General features: G+C 41.9%; 1 protein-coding gene across 8 annotated transcripts in view; it reads left to right on the top strand.

Moving 5' to 3' along the window:
* The window catches only part of MNAT1 (MNAT1 component of CDK activating kinase), a 126,443-nt gene that overhangs the window by 95,999 nt on the left and 5,092 nt on the right, over positions 1 to 25,352 (top strand). For 2 of the 8 annotated variants that reach the window (XR_015702384.1, XM_087747972.1), the window contains one exon: positions 15,660 to 19,777. The exons of the other annotated variants lie outside the window; for them this stretch is intronic. Coding sequence is in view for 1 of the 2 variants with exons in the window: in XM_087747972.1 (XP_087604098.1) it covers positions 15,660 to 15,696 (37 nt within the window). In the remaining variant the exon portion in view is untranslated. Of the gene's footprint in view, positions 1 to 15,659; positions 19,778 to 25,352 lie in introns of those variants that run through there. 8 annotated transcript variants of the gene reach the window in all.

Raw genomic sequence — 25,352 nt, 5'->3', positions numbered from 1 at the left:
GAGCATCCTGTTTTGAATTTGCCCTCTAAGGCATTTGTAAAAATCCATTGTAATAAAAAGTTAAGAATGAAGTCTGAAAAGAGGGAGAGTGAGTGGCTTCCTAGGCCCTTCAACACTATTGTTTCAAGAAAGGGGGGTTATGTATAATGAAAATATTTAGACTGAGTGGGACAGCCAGCAAAATAGACCCCTGAAGAGGAAAATAAAGCCAGAAGTGATGCATCTTCTTGATGGTGACACTGACAAACATAGTCGTAAAGCAGCCTTCCAAATGAACGTCGTTCAAATATCAAATAGCTGAAAAGGTGAATTACAAGTTTCCTGAAACGGCAGAGAGAAGCACGGGGGAGTCCTGCTTGAAGCTTTATGCAGCTTGTCAAGCTGTTGCTCAGGATTCTTTACCCCCCTTCAGATAGCTTTATTGCAGCTTTATTCTTGATGAGTAGTATTTCTCACAGCGATCAGAAGTCAACAATGTTTAAAGCTTCTCTGAAGAATGCTAAGTGGTAGGAGTGAGGGATCTCTTCCCGGAGGAGCACGCGATTTGCCAAAGTCGGTAATTCCATTCATAAATTTGATCCTATTTATGTAACTGATCTCACACCTGATATAATGGATGGGAAGATTTTTAAGGGTTGGGCTGGTAGTCTCTGTTTTCTTATTTTGATAATGACCCTGGTGTCCCCCAGATTAGATCACACTGGAGGAACTTTTTGGAAAACTGGAACTGGAGAACTTTCCTTAGAGTTAATGGTATCTGATCACATCTGTCACTACTTTATCTTTTTATTTTTTTTTTATTTCCTTTAAAAAAAAACCAACATCCAAGTCTTACACAGCCACAAGAAATGGAGTTTATAGCTCCTTCCGTTCCAGCAGTTTGTCCATCTGTTCACTGATTGCAGTCACACTTCGTGGAGTGGCAAAGATTTTTAAGGGTCTTTTAACTAAGACGCTAGCTGCTGCATGAAGAAGAGTGGTTGGATATGGAGGGGGACTCTAAAAGTACCTTGACTGACAAAGAAGGCTGCCTGGTAAGCTTATAACTTATTAGCCACCAGAGAAGCTGCATGGGAGTGAGACACCTCATACATGTCCTAACCGCCTGAGAAAAGCTTCAGTCGGAGCTTGCAACCACCTGCAAGACCAAGCCGTGGGAAGCCAGGCTGCATTACACTTTTGGTGCTTGTGGCACTACTTAAAAAGAAAGGAGAGGAAAACTGAATACTCTTTTGATGTTGGAAGTTGGAAGATGTCCAAGGACAGGTAAAAGGTTATTAGGCGTGTTTTGTAGTTAGAGACTTGTGCCTGTTGGGTCAAGGGGGCAAAACAGGAACCCAAGCCTTTTAAAAACAAACACACAAAACCCCAAAAAGCACATCTGTTCTTCAGTTTGTGTGTTTCAGACACCTTTTAGTCATCATGAACACTAATGACGTGGGGTGCTCTTAATTCAGAGTCTCTTAAATGCCAGGATGGGGGTATAATCAGTGAGTTCTGTACATGCTAGTCATTTATAAGCATCTAATACTTTCATTTCACATCAATCTCTGTATCAAATGAGTGAGATGTTACCTGCTTGCTTGACATCCACGACAAGGTCGCTGGCAATGCCGAAGCTGGCTTGTGGTGCTTTGCCTCAACCAGTGCAGCCCCACGGCAAGGCCAGTAAACCTGGCCATTTACACACGCAGAGCATGCAGCAGCACCCGCTTGAGCTGAGAAAGGGAGGACTGGCCCCTGAACGGACAGTGTCTTGTGAAGATTAGTGGCACTAAACGTACAGCTACAGAGGTGATTATTAATTTAGCATTTTTTAAAATATGCCCTTTTTTCTCCTCCCTTGGGTTAAGCACATAATACATTTTTCATATCATGCTCTATGGCTTTGATTTCTCTCTTTTTTTTTTTTTTTTTTTTTTGAGTGGGGCTGCTTACAGGGGCTTGAGGAAAGTACCTGCAATTAAGTTGGTTGGCTGGAGATTATATATACATGTTTAGGAACAGATTTTCATGGCTTTGGTTTTAAAGCCTTGCTAATAGTTAGTTAAAGACTGTTCTAGGTAAACAACTGTGTAGTGCCAGGCTTCCAGACAGAATTGACTTGTTCACTTCTCTCTTCCAAATTGGGGCATTTGAGTTAGGCCACATTTCTAATAACCAAATAGGGGTTTGAACATAATCGAACTTTACAGATGAGCTATTGCTTAGGCTCGAAGGTAACGCCACCATATTTTTGTTTCTCTACCTAACTGGTATTAAATGTAAAAACATAAATCCTTTTCAGTGGGAGAGGAGAAGGGGAGATGGTTTTCATTTGGCATAATTTCCTGTGAGACAGAGTTCTAAACAAGGCCCATATTTACACAAGACAACACAGTTTTACATGTACTAGTATATCCAGCACATTTTAAAATTGTTTAGCCAGCCTCGGGTATTAAATACCTTCACAATAAACGTGTTTAATAAAAGTAGATGAAGTTTGAAATAATTTTTGAATAATTTTACAGTAGAAACACCAGTTAAATCAACCCCATTGCAGTAATAAATGTCACAAAAACAATTAATTATACTTGCTTGCCACTGCAAAATCAATTGTGTAACTGTTCTTCTAAAACTGACTTTTACATTACTAAATCCTAAACACTACACTTCTGTAACTTGTCAGAATCAGGTTTTGGTTAATAGATATTTTCAGTGATGTAATGGGAACTTCTGGCATGGAGTCAGAATATAATGGACTGTGATTAATGTTTTAATAAGCACTTTTCTTCTACTTATGATGCAGCAGTGAAATGGTTTCCTGCTTAGATTGATAGAACAGCAGGTGTGCGTACATACTTTTTTCTTCAAGTAAGAATAAGTTTTTCAGTTCTTCTGCTCGAAAATATTTAATGTTTTTTCCCTTGAGTCAAACACTGCTGATTTGGGCTTTTCACTTTGTTTGTTTTAAATCCAGCTATTGCCGATATTTGTCATTTGGAAGTGGAGGGTGCCACGGAAACCTTTTCAGTACTTAAAATAATTGCTTTGCAAAAGAGGAAACTCATTAGTTTAAAAAAGAGTTTTTATATATTGATGTTTTCTTCAGTGAAAGGATTTGTTTAAAAATAGTGTTAGAGTAAGTCAAAAGTATGCGAGAACAAAGTATGGTGTTGAAAATATTAGCAAGTTAGATTTATTATTTAAGTTGATGTAATACACTTGCTACATGCTTGGTTACTCTTGTACTGGAAGAAGTTGTATTTTTCTGTATTTTAAATATTTCTACCAAAAAAAAAAAAAGTCTATTTTAGTTACTCTTTTTAATGACCCGTCAATCCAGATTTGTTGCAGGGATAGGTTTTTGGCTGAGGGATCCAGTGAGCTGCTGTCGTGATGGAGAGGTGGTGTTTCTTCTAAGATGCTGCTTAAGGCGAGCACATTCTCTACGCTCTTAACGCCCTGCTAATATCAGGTGGTGGTTGCTCACTCGCTCTCAGCTATTCCTCCGTGTAACTGCAGGGCACGAGGACTACCTTCTGTTGAAAACCAAGTAGTCTCTTTTCTTTCCGTCTCCTCTGTCCTTGTAGGCTGGATAGTAGCAATGCACGTACCTGTGAGGACGAGAAGAGGGCAAGCCCTGTAGAAAGAGGAGGTCCCACGTCTTGGCTAGTGCTGGCATTAGTCCACTAGGCAGGTGTCCAGGCACCTCTCCTCTGTCATTACAGAAAGTCAGGTGAGCCTTTCTGGAAGGATAGAAAAGGTGCTGTGGTCCTGGCTCCAGTGCAAGTACTCTTCTCTCTTCTCTGGAGTCTGTTGACATTAATAGAGATTCAAGATAACAGGTAATTTCTCCGTCTCTTTGTTCTTTCCCCTAAACCTGGGACTCTTGCTGACTCCTCTGTTCTCAGGAGCATCAACTCATGCTTTAATTTTTCCATCAACTTTGGAAAAAATGCAGATATCAGCATAGTCGTGTTCTTAATATGTATTGAGAATGTCCCAAACAACCTCTATACTATGGTTTTATGCCAACTCTGTGTGCTGGGGTAGCATCTGCCTTGCATAGAGAAGGTTACTTGTGTATTTCCTTTATTTGCCACTGCTACGTTTGTCTAGTTCTCCCTTAAAAAGATGCAGAAGGTGAGTTCTGGCTGCTATCTTTATTTCCTGACTCTCTTCCAGAAGTCATGAGGAAATGCTCATGAATAAAGCCAAAAAAAATCTACACCTCTTCTCCCCTTCCTGTCGTTAGAAGGTTCCCTCTCTCCTCCTCCTCTTTTCACATTTAGGCCCTGATGGATTGGGCAGACTTCTTGCTCTGTGGTCAATGATTCTGTTAATTGTCAAAAAGTATTCCAGAAATGAGAGAGAAGAGGAGGTTTGCACTCTGAGGCCATCTCAAAACTTGGAAGCATAAAGGCTCTGCTGTTCCAGATTCTCTTCAGCACGCAGTTAATTTTGTAATGAAAAGTCCCACAGATACAGAGTCTGCAAACTGTCTGAAATATGGAAAAAAAAAAAAATCTTGCCCTATTTTTTTTTTCCTTATTCCATGATGTAGGTGCATTCTGCTTTTTTTTTCTCACTGGAAAGAGAAACAAGTATTGTTGGGAAGGTGTGAACACAGTAGGGGAGTTTGCTCCCAAGATCCTGTGAATGAGTTGTAATCTGCCTCGAGGAGTCTAGGCCATAGGATCCTCCTTCTTGATCATTCGAGTTTTGTCTAAGAACAGTCACCAAGGTGATTTTTCATAGAATCATAGAATTGTTTAGGTTGGAAAAGACTTTGTGAGACTGCTCTCTCATTCTTGCTCACCCAGAAGTGATCTGTAGACTTCTTAGATCTAATGAATTAATTCAATTTATCCAGTCCTTAAATCTGCTTGGAAAAGCATGGGCCAGCAGAAGAACATATAAAACTGGTGTCCAATTCTACAAGCATCTGGGCAATCAATAGTGTCGTAATAGCTGGTACGGACCCCGGAGATGTCAGCAGTGATAATTCAGTGCAGCCACCCTCCTCACCATTTTCATGAGGGCTCGCAGCTAACACCGCCAGACTCCTTCCCTGCCTTCTCCTAAGAGCTGTAGAAGTTAAACACCTGACTTGTTTTTGGCTTTAGTGTCAAAACATTATTCTGAAAAATTCCCCTTGAACTTGCTTGGATGCTGAGGGCGGCAGGTTTAAAAACAAATAAAAGTTCGACATAGGTCCAGTTCTGCTCCTGGCCCTGGCAGAGAGGGGATTTGTAGTGGCTTCGGTGGGAACAGGATTAGGCCTACAGATGTGCCTTTAATTTTCCTACCCTCGGGCAGTGTGTGTGGATACTACTTTCTTTTGCAACACGGTGGATGAGCTGTGTGCGCTCCCAGGCACTTTCATATAATCGAGGAGTGTGCTCGACATGGCTCAGGGATGTTTGCAAATGGAGCAAAGGAATGCGGCTACCTGTATGACAGAGCGCCGCGGCAGCGAAGCAGCGTGCTGGTGCTGCAGGCTGTTCGTCTGAGTAATAGCTTGGCTGAGTCGGTAGGTGTTTGGCTTTACTGGGAGCTACTGGCTGTTAGTTGACTTTCCTGTATTTCAAAACAGAAATGCTGAAAAACCGTCTGGACCTATCTGCTAAGATCAACTGCCCATATGTACTACGGTAGCAGGTTTTACAGGCTGGCTGCCCTAGAATTAAAGATCAGAAAAGAAAATCAATGTCTCTTCTTTTAATGCTATTTTTATCCTCTTAGAAAGATACTTTGTGAATGGGGATAGCAAATACATGAGATTTCAGTACGCACGTATGGGCCTGGTTCATGCCTTCCTTGTGCAGGTGTGCACCTCTTGTTTCCACGGGGTAGTGGAGCAGTAACGGAGTTCAGCGTACGCGTCGGCATCTGCCCAGCCGCCCTGCGACGGGGTGGCAAGTAAGTACAGCAGGGCTCGACTCTACGCCTCCGGAGAGGAGCTGGTTTCCCCAACACATTGCTGTCTTCAGGTGAGCTTGGGTCAGATTTCTGAAATCTATGGTAGTTATACACCTAAGCTCCTTATGGGCCTGCCCTTGTTTTTTTGTTTCTTCTTCCTTCTTTTTTTTTTTTTTTCTTTCCCATTGTTGCTTTGGTTCATTATCTACAAAGTGGGATTATCTGTTTTGAAATATCGATGTTAGGCACTGGGAAGTACTTGCTACTTAGAGTAGAGAGGGCCACGTAAGCTGTGTGGAGGTGATAATGCAGGCTACTGGTGTTTTCAAAGAATAGTGCATCCTCTATTTTGGGCTGCTTTGAAGGATGGTTATTTGCAACAAATCCCAGAGTTTTTGTTGACTCATGACTTATATTTTGGTTTTATTCAGCATTTTCTGCCCTTTCTGAGGGCTCCAACAGCTGAAACAGCATCGTCTTGCCACACAGCAGTTTTAGCTGAGTCTGGTGTTTGAAATGGCAACACTGCTAAATGTTTGTGACTTGTTTTTAGAACAGCATTTCTGCTGCCAGTTTCCTTAAGAAAGCAAAAACAATATGAAAAGCAAAAAATACAAATAAAGGAGAGGCTTTAAAATACTTCTGATGTTAAAAAAAAAAAGTCAAACTAAACAAAAACGGTTCAGAAGACATGCTAAATTTAGCAAAATTTCTAGGAAAAAGACATCGAAATAAGCATGTGTGCTCCTTGAGTCCCTTCACCTTCTTTCCTCCCCCCTCTTCTCCAACCTACACGTAAACTCATTGATTACATTTTCTCTTAATGAGCTGTTTCCAAAAATTTTGCTTTTCCTCTGGTAAAAGGATTCGATGCTCCCAGCAGAATAGCTGCCACATGGTGGGGGTAAATGTAGGGGGAATGAGAGCTCCCAAAAACTCTCTACTTCCTTGCAAGGTGGTGCAGAAACTGCAGTGGTACCATTAATTCTGCCAAGAAGAGGGTAGGACTTAGGGCATCAAGAATAACTGCTTTGAGGGCATGCTCTGTGCACCCAGAAAAGCTGTAATTTCTACTGGAATGATTTTATTGACATATACGTTTGTGTGTGTGCATATGTGTATATGCATATATCATTATATATCACTTTACAATGTAATAACTCCTTGTTGTTACTGCTGTCGTATTATTAGGTGTTTCTGTAGGCATGTCAATGGATTGATTGTTTTAGCAGCTGCAGCCGAAGATAGGTGTTTTGCCCCAGAAGAGAGAAGCTAATGCTCAGAGAACTTCCTGCAGAAAAACAGGTTGAATACTGAATAGACAAAGGTAACATTTTCTAGAGCAGCTAATTGAATGAAGAGTCTGTCTTGCTAGTTTTAATGAACTGTAGGCTCTGACTTGATTAAAACCACATACTAGCTTAGGATAATCAGACTAGAGAAGGAAAGGTGTTGGAAACACGGCGGTAGTGTAAAAGGACGTATCGGCGCATGGGGCGGCGGGTGCTGTTTGCAAAGGGGCTGGCAGAGCCACAGAGGAAGAGGCCGACCATGCAGAGAGATGGATCAGATCTGATCCTATCACAGATTCCTCTATAGCCTTTGTTAAATCAGGTAGACTAAAATCCTCAACGGCAGTTACACACAAAAATACCTTTGGAGTTTGGCTTCCGTCCATATGTAAATCCTTTTTTTTTTTTTTTTCCCCCTCCCCATTCCCCTGCTTGATATTATTTTGTGTATGTATCCACCTCCTTAGCTACAGAAGTAACCAGAGCTCACGTTTTGTAAGTTGACCACCATTATCTCTATGTTGTTTCCAGTATTAATTTATGTAGTGCTGTGTCTTGTGTGACCTGTGTTCTTCGCTCCTAGCTGCCTGACCTTTGCTATTAAGCTGTCTCTAGTTGGAAGAAGTCCGTATGAGTAAGTGCTACAGATTAGCCTGAATAATTTATCTATTTTCCCAGCCCCCTCAGATTTTTCGACAGCTGTGCATTTTACAAGGAGTGACTTTTATATTTTCTTTTAAATCGTAGATGAAAGTTGTTGAGTATCACTGGGATAAAATGAGATCCCTGCAGGGAAAATACCTCATCGGATGATGAATCCCCATTTACGCTTACTTCTTGAGATCTATCAGTGTAAATTGTGTTTAAATTTTTTTTTGGTGTAGCTCCTATGAAACTAATTTGAATGAGGTACTTTAAGAAAAAAAAAATTACTGCCTGTTTTAGTTATAAACCTAAAGATGAGCTTGATCTTTTTTTTTTCATTGAGGTGAGTTACTGAGGGATGTGGTAGTTCTTGGGGTGAAGAAATTTGAGACCAGTGTTGGTTAAACAAATCCATAGGTCAGTGTGGAATATATTCAGCAGCAGTGCATTAAATGGACAGAGCATATAGTGGGAGCTTTAGCACTCTAGTGGGATTAAAGGATAACAACTCTGATGCAAAAAGATAACTAATTCAGGAAGAAGACCCATAGCATTCTTGTGGAAATCTTACCAAATCTTTTTTTCCTTGAAAAAATGGAATGTACTTTTTGTACAAAAAGTGAGGAATTTGCATTGATACAGCTTTAACCTCCATAAAGAGTTATAGGGGAATTGTGTAAAGCTGCACTCGTGGTAAAGCGTGGGGGGGCTGTGTTTGAGATGGCTTCTGGGGCAGTTCGGACTTGCGTGTGTTCCCGCGTGTGTTGGAATAGCACGGAGGTGGTCTGGGAAGAGCCGGCTCTGCCTCTGCTGCGGTATTTGCTCTTCCGTGGCTCCAGCTGATAGAACCTTTGCAGTACAAGAATTTCTCAGTCATGAAGGGCATCTCGTTAGCCCGTAGTAGATTTATATGCCAAAATACTATTTAAGTCTTTGAAAACCTCCTTAGCACTTGTGTGGCAGATAATGCAATACTACTATGTAGCTACTTTAAAGTCAACTTATTAGAGTGCTTGTCCTGCCGATGGGAGAAATCAATATGGCCCTTTGCTCTCTTCCCTTAAATCACATCAGCAACCTGTCAGACGTGAGGCACTCTGCTTGCCCAACTCACTAGAAATTATTAGCTTTTAGTTAGTAAAGAAATTTTATTTGACCAAACCCTCTTTCTCGCTGGAATGTCAGAGTGCCTTTGGTGAGTAGAATATAGCTTTTTACTTCAGAATAGATCCATGCCCTCAAAAAAAGTGACTGTTATTCTTCTGTGATAGGCTCTTCTGTGCTGCTCAGGGACTTAAAAACTGAGAAGTATAGGTCCACAGAGACCCTGACGTTGTTCCCCAATTATGCATCCAGTGAGTGCTCCCAGTTCCTGGCTGCCATCTGGGAGACCTGGAGTCCCGGTCCAGTTGCTTTTAATGGTCAATTACAAGGAAATGCATTTCGATAGAGAAGTTTTTTCAACACCTGCATTACCCGCCATGCTGCTATGTATTCATTCACGTTTTAACTGAAGAACTGCGTTAAGCACATTGTACGCGCTATCTTTCTCTGCTCTGCTGCCTTTAATTGGGAGGTTTATACACTGATGTACAACAAACACGAACATTAAATTGGGGCTAATGGGAAATGAGTTTGGACTTGAGTTATAGTGACCATAAAATGTGATGAGATCTGGCACTTGGTTTAATGATGCCAAAGAGTGGCATGACATGTAATCTAATGACATCACATGGTACGGTGTTGCATAGAGCACTAATATTTTATATAGTCTTAAAAGAAGAAAAAAGCTTGGTCATAACTTTCGGTGCGTGTTTGTGCACAAACATGCATATACCTGTTTATGGCTGTATGTTAAAGCGGTGGCCCACACTGTTTCTTAAATTTCTTGTTACAGCAATGAGTTTTTATATCTTAATAATATGAGAAATTAAGCAGTTCAAGAACACAAAGCAGGAAAATTGCCTTCTTTAATTTTCTACAGATGTTTAGGATGATTGAAGACTAAAGGAGTTTCATAATGAAATAGCAAATTGCATGAAAGAAGTTAAACTTCAGTACAAAGATACACTGTATTTCAATATTCTAGGGGAGTTTATCCTCTACTAATATAATAATCACTCACCTCTTGTCTTGCAGCTTTTTTACTTGATGTAGCCATGGAACTTCCTTTTAAAGCACAGTAATTTCTTTAAAACCTGTTTGATCTGTCAAGTAGGTGTAGAAGCTTGTGTCAGACATGAAGAAGACAGCAGATTCGGCTCTGACAGATGATACAAATACAGTGGAGTTAATTGACTTCGCCAGGGGAGAAAATTCTTCCTCCCAATTATGTTAAATGCCAGACAACTTTTCAGGGGCGGGGAGGGAAACATGCCTAAACGACAATACTGACAGTGCTTTTCTAGTAGGTGCTTTCTGTGCTTCATTTTTATTCTTACTTTTATTTAAGCTTTCAGGGATAAAATAATAAAATCAGCTAGCTCAATTGCATTTTTGTTTTGGGATTCTCAGACCTCATAAATCCATTGCCCTTCTGTGGTCCTCTAGGATTTTCTACCTATTTTTGTGACTATAGAAACGACCCTGTGAGGCAATGAAGTCATAGACTTTTTATTTTTCTGCCAGTTTTAGCGGTTCTGCTTCTTTGACTTCATATTGGTATAACTTAAACCCTGTCAAAGTCAACAGGTTTCTGTCACATTCTAAGTTTTTAGTATTTGGAAGGCAAAGGAGAGAGGACTGGGCTTTTTACTTTGTTCGTTAATCCCTGGTCAGGACTATAGCCTGTCTCAGATACGAAGTTTTGTGTTGCAGCACCACATGATTCTTTTACAGAAATTTCCTGTCAGCGGAGAAGGAGCCAGCAGGGCTGTCATGGTAGGGGTTATTGTTTTGAGGCATAAAACTCCATTTTCTCCACTCCGATACCTTTGCCTCCCTTAGCTCAGTTTTTGTTTTTAGTTTGTGGGTTTTTTCCACTGCAACTCATGATAAGTACTGTTGCCAAGAAATGATAAAGACAATGAAAAGGGATTGTTGTAGGCAACTTTTTATTCTATATCACCTGCTTCTGAGATTGGGATGCACGGCAGAGCACAGTGGTGGCCAGTACATGCACATGCATGTTTGTGTATGCACACATTATACAGTCACTTAGCATGCCCGGCAGGGTATCTATACTACGATGAAAAGGGTCTATGTCTCTCTGCTATATTAAAGTTCATCTGTAGTGAGACTGGGTAACTAGACCGCACTCCCTCTCTCCGGTAGTTGCAGCAGAACAAAGATAAAACTGTCCCAGGAGTTAGTTTTTACAGGCTAGGAAGACCTACCTGGCTGGCAAACGTTAGGTTTCTGTCCACTGGAGGGGTTTCTTTCTCACTGGATGAGCCCTTTAAGTCATCAAGGCTGAGGATGGCTGCTGTTAATTAAGGCTGCAAGGTGATCAGCATTTTTTGGGGGAAAAAAGAACAAAAGAAATCACAACCCTGCCTTCAGGTTTGTTTTCACAGTGGACATAGAATCTGTTTCCAATGTCCTTTCCTTTTGTAGCACAACTCTACTATATGTAGCTGGCCTTTTTGGCTACTTACTTTGTTCAGTAACTCTTATGGCTTTTTCAAAAGTACGTTGGTAAATCTGACAGTGTTTATATTTTATGTGGTTGGGGTTTTTGTTATTTATTGCTGCTGTTTACTTTACAAAAGTGCCTAGGAACATATAATGCAAGTCCATCGTACTAGACACTGTATGGTGATTTAGAGGTGTGTGGAGGAACAGTCCATGCCCCAAACTGCCTAAAAGGGGAGGATGCCATCTTTAAAAGAAAAAAATTAAATAACACAGAACAGTAACAAACTAGCTGCCTTTTATTTCTTGTGCACTTGACTCTCTTCCTGCTAAATGTGGCAATACTATCAAAACTTTTAATTCTTTTGGCTTCTCCCTGTCAGTGTAACTGTTCCAGACCTTTCAGTGGCAAAGAACTCCATTCAAGTTTGTGGATTCCAACTTTTTACTCATCCTTGCATCTGGTTTTGTTGCCTTAAGCCCCAGATATTTTCAGATTGACACAATATTGATCACAGTTGCATTTGGTTAAATTTGAGGTTAGTTTACATGAGTCAGTGATGAAATTTCATGTGACACTCTTTTGGACATCAGGCATTCATTATCTTTAAAATCATTTTTTGAGAAACTTTATTCAGCCACTCAATGTACTTTTATTAAAGCAAGCCCTTAGTATATATAATTTAGATTTGGAATCATGGTAAGTTTTTGTTTTTTCACATTTCTTGGAATGTGCTTTCAGTTTAGCTAAACAACATTCTATTTAGGGCATAATTTTAAGAATAATTTTTGTAATTCTGGCAGCAAATGCTGTAACATTATAATTATGCCATAAGCATTCAATGTTTTTCCATCGTAAGCTGGCTATAATCCCAGTCCTGGAATACAGCTTTCTTGTTGCTCTCGTCCCTTCAAGTGAAGGTGCAATTTTGTCCACAGAAATGATTTCTTAATGAAGTCGACCATTTGGGTTAGTTACATACCAAAGCAGTTAAAAAAGAAAAGTCTGTCTTTCCCTCTGAGGTCATAAACGATTTTTGAACTTTTCTTAAAGGAAATTCACTTTTAAGAATGAGTTAAGCCAGCAGATACTGTTCAGAAAGAGACTTGATTCTTGCATGTATTCAAATACTGCTCTCATTTAACCATCTTAATTTAAAAATGGGAACTAGTTAAACCAATACAATCTAGTGATGTTAACATACCTGTTATGGGTTGTGGGTTGTAAAGCAAAACAGGAGCTAGTGGTATGCCCCAGGGGTCAATGTTGGGACCAGTACTGCGTAGTCTCGTCATTACTGCCTGGCTGATGGGAAGGAGTGCACCCCCAGCAAGTTTGCAGGCGCTATAAAGTTCAGAGGAGCAGCTTGTGCACCAGATGGTTGTGGTGCCCTTCAAAGGGACCTCAACAAGCTGGAGAAACGGTCTGACAAAGTTCAACAAAGAGAAATGCAAGGTCCTACACCTGGGGAGGAATAACCCCGTGCACCAGCGCAGGCTGGGGACCAACCGGCTGGAAAGCCGCTTTGCGCAGAAGGCCTTGGAGAACACCAAGTTGACCATGAGCCAGCGATGCGTCCCTGTGGGAAAGAAGGCCAACAGCCTCCTGGGCTGCAAGAGGCAGAGCATTACCAGCAGGTCGAGGGAGGTGATCCTTCCCCTCTGCTCAGCACTGGTGAGACACATCGGGAGTGCTGGGTCCAGTCCCGGGCCCCCCAGTGCAAGAAACATGGACGCACTGGAGTGAGTAAGGATTTGGGGTGTCTGTTGTGTGAGGTGAGATTGAGGGAGGTGGAACTGTTTAATCAGGAGAAGGGAAGGCTCAGAAGGATCTTGTCGATGTGTGTAAGTACCTGATGGAGGGCAGGGAGTAAAGCAGACAGAGCCAGACTCTTCTCAGTGGTGCCCAGTGAGAGGACAAGAGGCAGTGGGCACAAACTGAAATACAGGGAATTCCATTAAAACATGTCTACTGCAAGGGAGGTCAATCACTGGAACAGGCTGTCCAGAGAGTTTGTGAAGTCTTCTTCCCTCTTTGGAGATACTCAAAACCTGACTGGACACGGCCCTGAGCAACCTGCTTGAGCTGCCCCTACTTTGGGCAGGGGGGCTGGACTGAACGGTCTCCAGATGTGCCTTCCAGCCTCAACGCTTCTCTGCTTTATGGCCTTTATGTCTGTCTGCCCTACTCTGCATGACAAGATGATAAGATTTCATCAAATAATCTCAGCATCAAGATATGTAAAATAACTCTCTCTATAAAAAAAGAGATATTTCTTTCAAATTGAGGACTTCTAAACCAGCATCCACTAGAAAGTGTCTGTTTGTCAGCAGGCTACCTTTGTCATCACCTTTTGCAGAGGTCTCAGGGATTGTCCATGAGGGTAGGCCACCAGTTTCTAAAGTGATGTCTTAGATGCTGAGGCTTGGATCGCCATGAGGTTTGGGCTTGCTAACGTGAAATCAGTGGAGTTGCATTGGTGTGAGGCACGATGAGCAATACAGCTGTGAGTCAACCTGAGGTTTCAAAGAGATGATCTAGTTTTAAATTGGCTGTCTGTTCATATATTGCCCTGTCAGTTACATACTTTCACTACTAAGTTTAAACACTTCAGGAAGAAACAAGTACTGCAATGAAAAGCTACGTCTGCTTGTAAAATACGAGCAAATTGTCATATTGTCCTGCTGGTCTCACTGGTGTGGTCAGGCTCCCATGCGCTCCCTTTTCTGCTCCTGGGGTGGAGGGAGCGTTGCTGGGACCCAGTACAGCTTTCCTTCTGTTAAACACCTTTCTCTGCTTCTTATTCAGGGTATGATACTGAACTTGGATAATGCCAACCAGATCATTAATCCAGTTGCCTGTAGCAAAGCGAATGGCTTTTGCTTCTTTGTAGCAAAAAGCAGTAGTGTTTGTTGTGCTTTTGATCTCTACAAGGTGCTCTGATGTGGTGAGATCATCTTGAGGAAACACTAACGGGCCTTTCCTCGAATTTTGTATTCAGCTCGATGTAAAAGGAAGAAGGAAAAAACGGAATTGAATATGTGCTTATTGTGATAATTCATTTCAGTCAACAATTAGCTTGTTTTTCAAAGCTGCTGTACAGGACTTGGTATTGGAATGGGATATTGGCAAATGACTTTATTAGTTTTCACTGAAAATTAATATGTCTGTCAGCTTTTCAGTATGGGGCTAGTTTTGCTTTCCAAATTAGTAAGACTGCTGGCTTCCCTTTCAAAACTAATTTTCTTTATCGGTGTGTTTGCTTATGTGTCTTGATAATCCTTCCAGTTACTGCTTCAGAAGATGTGGGAAGGGGAAGAATACTTGTTCCCTGAAGGTTGCTGTAACCAGTCATTGCTCATGTGATACTCGATGAATGAAATATTTCCATACACCGTAAAACTTTACCTCAAAGAAAGTCTTGAGAAGTTAAAATAATGGCAAATATTCTGTAGACTAACTCTTGCAACGGCTAAATAGCCTGGCCTTGCTCCAGGAAGGCACTTAACAATGTGCTTAACTTTAAGCGCATTGAATATTCTTACTGGCATGAGTGAAAAATCAATGCGACTACTCATATGCTTAAAATAAGACATGTGCTTAAGTGTCTTTCTGGACCTCAGCCAGAGCGTTCAGCCTGTGAGATGGGCTGAATTCTAATTGTGGGCAAAAGCCAGTAGTGTTTCATTTTGCTTGTCTTGTGCGTTTCTGAAGAATTCATTGATATTGTCTGTGTTTATTTTAATTGGCCTCCATTTCCCATCTAAGCCCTACCAACTCCAAAGCTCTGGGAGTAAAATAGATGTGCAACTTAGGGTTGTCAAACAGCTTGTCAGGGATAGTACTTAGACTGTATATATTGCTCTAGAGCAGGAACTGAACTTCAGAAAAGCTGGGAAAAGATGAGGTGAAACATGATTGTTTTCTTTGGTAGCCAAGGTTTTAATATAGAGAGAAAATGAAGAGGAGAGAAGAGAAGGGCTGGTGACACATCGCACCTTTTCAGTTAACATAGTTGCTTCTTAGGAAACATTAAAGAATGCAGACAGATGCATTAATAATCTGCTGGCAGTGGCTGTAGCCTTGGCAAGTAGGCTTTCCTACCTACTATTGATTTTCTGACTCTCAGGCAGCAATTTGCAAGGGGTGGCTTGATCCCTTACCCTCCAAATGGGCAGTGAGATGAGTTGTCACGGCCAAAGTAATTTTTACTTTCTAACCAATCCCTCCTGTTTCTTCAACAGCATCTTTTACTGCTTAGATGACAATTTCCACTGCTGACAACTGTGAATGATAAAATATACTATATTTAAACACAAAGAGCTTCCACGTCTAGAGATGCAAAATAACCCGCAACAAGGCTACTGAGCTCTTCGTTGGCACCAGCTACGTTTGTAGAACCCAACCCTCAAGCGCTGTAAATCTGCGACGTTACCGGTTGGCAAGTGTCAAAGCAGTGGAGCCACAGTGATCTAGAAGAAATCTTTGCTGTCAACTCTAACTTATTTGTCTAAGGAAATAGCATGTCATTCTCCCTCCACCCCCTTTTGTTTTTCAACATCTAGACGCTGCTTGTCTTCTAATTTTCCTCTCTGTTTATGGCTTCCTCCTTACATCTGACATTGCTGTTTGCTTTCTTTTCTATCCAGGTTGTTAGAGCCCATGCAGCAAATTCTTCTTTGTATACTGCCTTTGAGTTGTGATTGCTGATATTTCTTCACTTATCTTTTTTTCCTGGAAGTTAAATGTTTTGTTTCCTTATTTTAATTTGATATAGACGAGAGAGAAACTCAGAGTAGTTGAAAGTAGAGCGGCCAGACTCAAAGAAAATCAAGCATAAACACTTTTTAAAGGGATAAATATGTAAAACTAGAAGAAACCAGTTGACCATGGAATTTTATATGTAATTACAAAAGCATCTCCTGAAAATGCATCTCCATGAAGGAGCAGCTGCCATTTTTAGGAGAGCCCTTCCACAGTGAGTCTCGAGGAGTTTTGTGAATGAGTTTTGCTTGCAGGTTGTTGGTTTTCTTTCAGCTGTAGTAGTGTGCTTGCTACAGCACTCCAAGCTTGGTTTCAAGTATCTTTGAAGGTAACTAGCAGCCTATGTTTCTACTGTGTACTTGCCCTAATGGCCATTTATTTCTTTAAACTGCGAATTCCTCTTTTACTTAAATAAAAGCTTAATAGAATCACCTGTCACATACAGAATGTCACCTGAATTGAATAAGAGGCGATTTAAGGTTCAAGTTTAGAAGGTATATTCAGATTCAGGGATAGCCAACGATCTTTTAAACAGTGAAATGATGTGCGCTAAAGATGTCAGAGCCAGAATTAGAACTGGAAGAGTGGACGGAAAATGGTATTTTATAGCTATTTTGCTTTCAGCTGTTTTTCCCTTAGCTTTTCTAAAATCGGCTATCAAGTTTAAGTCTAGGTCTATGAGTGCATCTGTTTGCAGGTGTCTTCAATGTGACAGAGCCTTCTGCCACCTAGTGTTAATGTGAGTTCGCTCCTCAGCAGGGTATCACCAGATAATTTATTAAATATCATTATTTATTAATGATAACCCCCCCTCAATTGCTAGGCACTCTCTGTGAACATTTAAAAATGCAGTTTCTGCACCAGAGGGTTTCAGAATCAATTCAATCAGTAGGCACGACTTCTTTGGCTATGTTTATTGAGGATGCAGTTTGCAAGGTGGATCAAGTTGTTATACAGATAATCCATGGAGAATTTCAGTAATTGTGAATGTCACTCTATAACAACTCTGTTAGCACTTTTCTCCCCCAGGTGAAACCAAGGGATTCTGCCTAACTCAGCACACTTCTGCTTTCATATCTGTGCTCCTGCTGGTTCAGGAAATTGTATTAGACTGAAAACAGCAGAGAATAAAAATGAATTCAACAGAAATTATTTAAAATAAAGAATGATTCCATTTAGACACTTAACTCATTGTCTTTTTCGAAGAGTAAAATTAAAATCTCCCATCATCACTGCTTTTTCCCTTCTAGAAATTCCACCAGGGCACAACAGAGAAGGACAATAAAATCCAGAGAATTACACCCAGATTTCACAACAGAAATGTCAAACTACTAAAATAGAAAAATAGGCTTAAAATGATACTTTATATTTAAGCCAAATAATAATAGCTCCTACCATATGTTGACAGATAGGAGGAAACTTCTTAGGATTGAAGGAGTGGGGTTTTTTTCCTTCATTCCCCTATAAAAATATTTTCAAGAGAACAGAGCCACTCTTTCCCCTTCTCCCTTCCACCTCTGTGAGCTGTCTTTGACTGCTCTGTGATACAGAGTGGGGCTAAAGGGTTCCTTTGCAGGTCGGCATTTGAGGACTCGGCCAAAAGGCTGCACAAGACTTGGGTAGATGCTTCTAATTCTCAGCCCAGCCGTGGTTTGAGGAGAAGCCCTCACTCCTAGCTCCTGCCCTCCTCTCTTTCCTCCTTCCCACCTCTTCCAGGCCTTCCTGAGGAGCAAATGCCAGCATGGCTGAGAGCTGTAAACTTGATCCTCAACACCAGACTGAAATGCTGGCCTGATCAGCAGCAAGCAGAACCTGAAGAAGCAGAGGTTCTAATGCATTAGAGCATTAGTCAGCTGTGATACTGGGCGGGCTGGTTTTTTTGCATTGTTTTGACCCGAGCAGTCTCATCATCTTTAAATAGTGTCGTTCAAACAGCAATCTTTTTGCTTTTGACAATTACGCTGTTCAAATACTGCCTCAAGAAAATAACTTTGTGTTCTTCTTATCTCAAATGAATGAAGTTTTTAACTTGCTCTGTCCTCATAGTTATACATTTGAGATAATGATTAGGTTTGGCAGCTTACTTATCCGATCAGTATCAGAGGTTAAAAACCCTCTAGAAATTCTTGTGCATCTGGTGCTGTTTTGTTTCTGAGTCATATTAAACTGGAATTATCATACGACATGAATTCATTGCTACTCTGTCAGAGCGGAGGATGCTGCGTCACGGTGAAAACAGAATAAACTGGCTAACCTGGAGAGACAGCATTTGCAAAGCCGAGGTTATATACAGCTTTTGCTGCGTTCGTATGATGGGGTTGTTTTCATTGGAAGTGATTTGGGGGCAAAGCCTGTGGCTGCGGTAGATGCATTTCTGGTGTTATTTTCCTGTTCTCAGTCCTTTATGCTGGCAGGGGGAGAAGGTGATGTTTCTTTCCCCTTAGGTCCAGCCTCATCGCTCTTAGTGAGATGGGTGCCCTGCAGCGGCGTTTCAGAGCTGTGCAACAGGGCAGGTAGATGGGGGAGGCCGTAGGGTGAAGGAGACTGTTGACCTCCATTGGTCTGCAGCCTGGCTGTGACCATGCCTGTCACCCGAGTCATGCAGGGGCTCTGTCCTCCCTGCTGGGACTAAAACACAGTCCTTCAATGCAAAAAAATCTCTAAAAGCGTGCCAGCCAGTCCATTTCCAGCCTTGGGCCCAAAGTCAAGGTCCTTACTAGAGCTGCTGGGGCAAAAACATCTCCTGTCTGCTTGTGACAGGCCATCCTCTGCTCTGCAGTTGTGGTACAGCCATGACCGTCCTTGTGGTCTGTTGCCACAGAACTGCGCATCAAGCAAAATGTACTGAAAAAGAGGGAGAAAAAAGTTTCTGTGCATCTCCATTCTCTTTCTGTAGGTGTTCCTGACTGAGTGCTCTGTTTCGAAAGGGCTCAGTTTGCTTCATAGCTGCATAGTTTACATGGAAGCTGGTCCAGGAGGGATCTCTTTCATGTAGCTCGCTCAAAGCCGCAGTTCATCACTACGGATCGCTTGCCGTGCACTGGGGGATTTATGGTACGCGGTGGGGTGTGCAGAAGTCAGAGGAAAAAGGCAGAGCGTGAGGAACTGTAGGGAATTTTTATCCTAAAGGAAGAATTTGTGTGTCCAAAGAACTGTCTTTCAGAATAAAAGTTGTGTTCTGTCTTTTTGCATACAGAAGAGGTGCTGTATTCCCAGAGTCGAACCCAGGGAAACGTTCCCCTAGCTGTGGGGAAAGACCCAGTGATGTCTTTAAGACTGAACTTGCCCTGTCCTTAAAAAAAGATAAGCCTGAAGAAAATAAGAAAATAATCCTGACTCAGGTAGTAAGTTACAAAACAATGGTTAACTTCCTCAGAGTAATAATAATTATTTAAACATGTCCACGTTCTTCTGGTGACCTTTGTCCTAAACGTAGCGTGCGGGAGGAAGAGTGGAGTTGAAGGGCAGGGGGAAAGATGAAAAATTTGAAGATCAACATTTCCACAGCATGTTAACAAGAGAGCTACTTTGCAATTACAGAAATTATGGCTTAATTGTCTTTTTAGCCACTGAAAAGAAAAAAAAAAAAAAAGAAAAAGGGGAGATCATAGCTGAGAAAAGGCCCTTGCATTCAATGACATTCCTCTCCGGGTCAAGTACGAATGGAGCCTGATTTAGTCATAGCCTAAATGTAGCTGCAGTTCTGCAGTCCTCCAAAGTGTAATCTATACTAGTCATGCAGAGCGAGTGCTTTGCTGGATTCCAGCTAGGACTGCAGTGTCCTTGCGACGCAGCGAGGCTGCTCAAGGGTGCTAAAATGCTTACTTGCAGTTGTTTGAGCGGTTTCTGCGACGGCTGATTGATTTACTGTATCTGGAAGTTCAGACCTGGAAACCTGAGCGAGGGAGAATGCCTTCACCGCGGTGGCGAGGCTGGGTGTTGAGAGGACAGACAGCTGGCGGGTGACCTCGGGAAGATGACAAATGGGGGACCAGGTGCCCCCGCTCATCCAAGAGTGCTCCCAACCCCTCCGCTCGCAGAGGCGCGCGTTACGGAAGTCCCTTGTGCTGAAGGAAGGCTTCCTGTGAGCAAGGCTTCTAGAAATAAACGTTAACCTTTTGTTACCGGCTATGTACGTAGGGGTAATGAGTTCAAGCAGCTACTTGGGAAAGAGTTTAAGCAGAAATCCTTTGAGTTCGACGGGAAAAAAAAAATCACCCAAATGGTAGTGGTTGCATGTATTTTGGAGATGGCGTCTGGAGCGCCGGCAGGAACGTATAGCGCAGGGATGTGCGGTGAGTAACAAGCAGCAAACTGTTTACCCAGCATAATCGGCGATGGTTCTTGACTGACATGTATGGAGCCATTAAAATGACTAAATATATTACTGGGAGGAAAGTGGGACGTGAGGAAGCCCCCCAACAACTGAAGAAAGAAAAGTCAGCATAGAACTTGTATCCTTTGTAGAGGTGAAACACGTGAGCGAAAAGAAATGGAGTAGCCTTTTAGTTTTCCTTTGCTTGCAAAGGATTAATGTGTTTGCAGGTTCTGCTTTCCATTTCCCATTTTTATTTTAAAACAGGCATTTGCTTGCTAAAATGAGGAGAACTTTCAGATAATCATTGTCTTGAATCTGCCCTGTAACAGGACAGAAATCTGTAAACCGTGTTGACTTAGACCAGCTGAGAATATGCCTCCTTTCTCTGAAGTTTGACTACTGGGGATTATGGTGTACTCTAGCAGCTTCAGGGTTTTCTTTTTCTTTTAACTAAAAAAAAAAAAACAACAACAAAAAACCAACAAAAAAATGACAAAAAGTCATTGCTTTAACTCTTGAAAGTGCATTCACGGTTTCCTGCATTAGCTCAGATGACGGCATCTACTGCCAAGGCAGGAATGGCTGCTGTCTTGCACTGGTATTGACATTTTCTAAGGTTGAAACTGTTACACCTCATCTGAAGTGATGCTGCCTGGTCAAATGTTAGGAGAACCTGATTAAATGTAGCATTTGATTATTATCAAAGGAAATATGCAGACACCCATGGTGAATTCTGGGCTCACATGAGGTGCAAAATATGTTTATCAAACATGCACTGGATTTACACGTGAAGTCTTGTTGAATGTAGATCTCTAGCTTGCATAACTCCTCAGTGAAAAGAAGAGGTTTATTTAACTTGTTAACATTTTTAACATATTGTCTACAGGTGTAATTGGATTTGCAGTTCCTTTGAAGATGGATATACGTCAGCTTGCGCCTTTTAAGGGGTTTATGTCCCGTTTCAGAGTTCTTTAAGTCTATAGTCTTTACGGCTACAGTGCTTTAAGTCGATAGTCTTTAAGTCTGTAGTCCATAGTACTTTGAGTCTGTAGCCTTTCTCCACGTGAAATAATTGTACCGAGGCTGGTGCCTTCTTGGGTAGGACCCTGCAGTGGGACTGAAGTTGTCTAAAAATCATTGTTACGGCAGTACCTGCAGAAACCAGTATGCACGGCCTGCAAGTGCTATCCCAGCGCTGTCATTCATCCCGCAGCATAGCACATGTAGAAAATGCATATTAGGTGCGAGTAATACAAAGCGTCCTTTATTCTGTAAAATCTTTCTCATCTTTAGTTTCCTGTCTTTACATTTTAAAACATCCACTTCTTTTAAAATTATATCAGACAGTTTCTGTGGGGCAGAAGGCGTTTCTCCTTGTTCTTTCATCTTCATTTCTCCATGCTTTTTCATCTTACCTTTAGGCAGTAGCACTGGCTTCTCAGTTACTCCAAAGGCAAATGTTTATCTATGTGTTAAATAAATGTGGGTACCTGATTCTGGTCTCAGGTCTATTTAAAAACTAGAGCAGCAGTAGAATTGCAGTGCTAGGAAAATGCTGGAGAACCAGGTGCTCTCTCAAACTTTTCTTCCTTTAAACTTTTTTTTTTTTTTACCATTGGAAGAGTTGGGGTTTTTTATGACTCATTCACTTAGGAGCACTGAAGATGTATTTTGAGATAGCTGTCACAAGAAAATTTCCCTCCAGTCCATCCCCCAATGTACTCGCTTTTCAGTGGAAATGTTTGGTCTCTGGAGCCTGGATTTCATCTTAAAAAGAGGAAGTTTTCAGGGAAAGTAGTATGGGAAAATCTGATTCCGTTCTCTTCCCCCCACCAAGGATGGCTTCTTTGCCTTTGTGTCTTTGCATTTAAAGATGTTTCTACTGCAAGGTTCACAATGGTACTCACCAATGTCATGGGTAATTTGTAATAAAATCTCTGATATAGGTAATTAGATATATCTTACCGTTTATGTATGTGTGTCACCATTAAACGGGGAAACAGTTTATGTGAAACATCAAATAAAAGTGCTTTAGTTTTGATGTTAAACACTCCGGAGGTTGTTTTATTGGTCACTGCAGTAGCTGAACAGCAAGGATCGGAGCTGCCGCTTTGGAGCGGGAGCACTGAGCCCCGGGGTGCGGCCGGGTCGCTGTTGCAGCGGGGCACGTGTGGCTTTGGGCTGCCAGGATCTGAAATGTTTGCCCTCTGATATCTGGGAGGAGAGGAATGGGGGAAGAGAGGGAGGAATAACTCATCACTGATTTCTACCTTTGGAGTCAGGACTGGCTTTATCAGAGACAGCTGTTTCATGGCTAACGTTACTTTTCTAGGCTTTGTTTTTCCTTCTCCAGTGTCCGGTAGCAGACCTCTGCGCTCTTCCATCTTAGCTGAGGCGTGCTGTGGCAGACCTGTTTTGTTTTAATTTTTGTTTCACCACATGCCGTTGACGTGTACTCCTGCCCAGAGACACCCTGACAGCGTTTGAAACAAATTGCTATTTAGAAAAAGCAGATGGAAGAGGCTAAAAAGAATCACTAGGGGGTCCTAGATTTCTTTTATTGATTTGGTGGGTTGGGGTTTTCTTGGCTTTTCTACTGTTATTTCTGATAGAACAGAGTTCTTCACTTAGAAGACAAAGAAATAAAAGTTGTAGGAGCTGTAAACTCAAACTCCCAATTAGGTTTTTTCTTAAATCTTCATTGTGATAGATAGAGACCTTTTAGAGTCAGTAGGCATCTGATTTTGAAGAATTTATTGCAAAGTGAAGACTTTAATTTTTCCGTACTGGAAAGTTGGTTACGTTTCCCTCTGAAGTAAAGGGCGGAAAAATGCTCAAACATCATCTAAGTATAGATATGTTTATTTTCAAGCGAGCCCCTGGAAATGCCATCAAAGGTAAAGTCAGTTGGAACCCAAGGGTTTGTTGGTAGTACCAGCTGTGCATTCGGCAGGCAATTCCAGCAGCTTCAGGCACGAAGTAAGAGAGTCGGCGCTGCGCGTCTTGCGTTGGAGGCGTGGGTGGTGGTTTTACAAGCATGCCGTAAGCTTCTACACCCGGTCCCGTGCTGGTTTGAACGAGAGGAGCTGCGGGCACAGCTCTGCGAATCGCGATGAGTAGGGGACAGTTCTGCGGCAGTGTCCTGGAGCACGAGTGCGTGAAATGGGCTGAGCAAGTCTGTGGCGTGGAAAAGGCTGGGGTCTGGCACTCATCCGACACCTTGGTGAGCAATTTCTGCTCACTAAGCCTTCAGAAAACTAGCATAGCTAAACAGTATTATAATAAAAAAAATAGACTGGCTTACTAAGCTGAATCTGAACTGGTGGATCTGCTGTCTGCAAATGGGATTGCTGGGTCTTCAGGGGTGGTGTTTACTGTAGCTCTCGTTGTCTTTGGCAGGATTTTTTGGTACCCAAAACTGTATTGTGGTATCTAGGGTGACTATTCCTTGTACCCCTGCACTATGGGCTGTATTGGGTCTTGCCCTGCTGCAAGACTAACAGGTGACATGATCTGGTTAAAAATATATTCTTTTTGTCTGCCTTGGGATCTGTCGTATTTGGGCCTCATCGTGCTTAGCAGTTTTTTGACATTCACCCTGATTGCTGCAGTTGTATACACAGAGGCATACTATCCAGAGGCATTAAAAAAACCCAAAGAAACAAACAAAACCCAAAACAACCAACAACCAACAACCTGCCCCAGCTATTGCAGCGGGTAGCTGCCTGCCTGTTTGCTGGTGCTTGCAGCAAACCCCACGCCGCAGTCATTTGATTGTGACTGTGCTCTTGCCTGGAAAGGTTGGACCAGGTGATCCTTAAGGTCCCTTCCAACCTGGTGTTCTATGATTCTATGGTCAGTTGTCCATTTTTTTTTTTTTTTCACTTCCTGGTCACATTCAAATTAAAGTAATTAAAACTGTTGCGCTGTATTTATCAACCAAATGACCTTCTCGTTCCTTGAGGCAGCCATGAACCTATTCCTTTCTGGGGAACAATTTTCCCCATTCAGCTGTTAAAGAGATTTCTCCCATTTAGTCCTTGTTGTCCTGGAGGGCGGAGGAGGAGAGCGGCTGGCGGTAGGTGCCTTGCTGCCATCAGGGCTGGAAGCCTGACCTCGGCCGTGGTGCAAAGGCTGCAGGAGGTACTGAGTTGGGCTCCTGAGGAGCCTTTGCTGAGTTCATGGTTGTGTAGAAGTTGCACTGTATGTTGGAACAGGCTGTGCTGGCTGGTGTTCACCAGAAATTTCTGACACCGGCAATAGTTGGTTTATTTGTTAAGATCTAAATACAATGATGGTGCCCAAAGAGTGTCTGCTAAAATAGATGAAAGACTGCTTTTTGACTTTTGAGGACCTGGGATCAGGCTTGTAGCTAGTCTGGGGAAGGATGCATTGCTATTTTGGACTTCTTTGAGTACCAGCTTTATGCATTGTGTTTTTGTCCTACCTTAGACATTACAATCTCCGAGACAGGGGGAGCCACAAGATTATTTGAATAACACCTAGCGAAGGCCTGTTCCCAAATTAATTTCCCAGGGCTATTTAATGAAGAACAGCAATGAAATCAGCTCATTTTATAAGCAAATTCTGCTTTGGCTGCATGGACCGACTGTGTGGTAGAACTGGTTCAAACAAAAATAGAGTTGCTTGGAGGAGCTCAGTTTTTACCTGCTCAGGGGCTGTAGAGTAACCCAGGCCACACATTCCTCAATCAAAAACAGGCCAGAGAAAATCCAGTTTCTTATGTGCATGTCTCATCCGATAAGACCCAGTCTCTGCAAGGATACTCTGAATAATGCATCAATAGCTCATCTTAGAGACTTGGTAAATCTAATGAAAATATTGTCTCCAGAAA

The sequence above is a fragment of the Nipponia nippon genome, unplaced genomic scaffold (assembly GCF_047370975.1).
Source record: "Nipponia nippon isolate SJK-2023a ecotype South Korea unplaced genomic scaffold, ASM4737097v1 scaffold_11, whole genome shotgun sequence".
Classification (NCBI taxonomy): domain Eukaryota; kingdom Metazoa; phylum Chordata; class Aves; order Pelecaniformes; family Threskiornithidae; genus Nipponia; species Nipponia nippon.
This window is presented reverse-complemented; position numbering and strand designations above follow the sequence as displayed.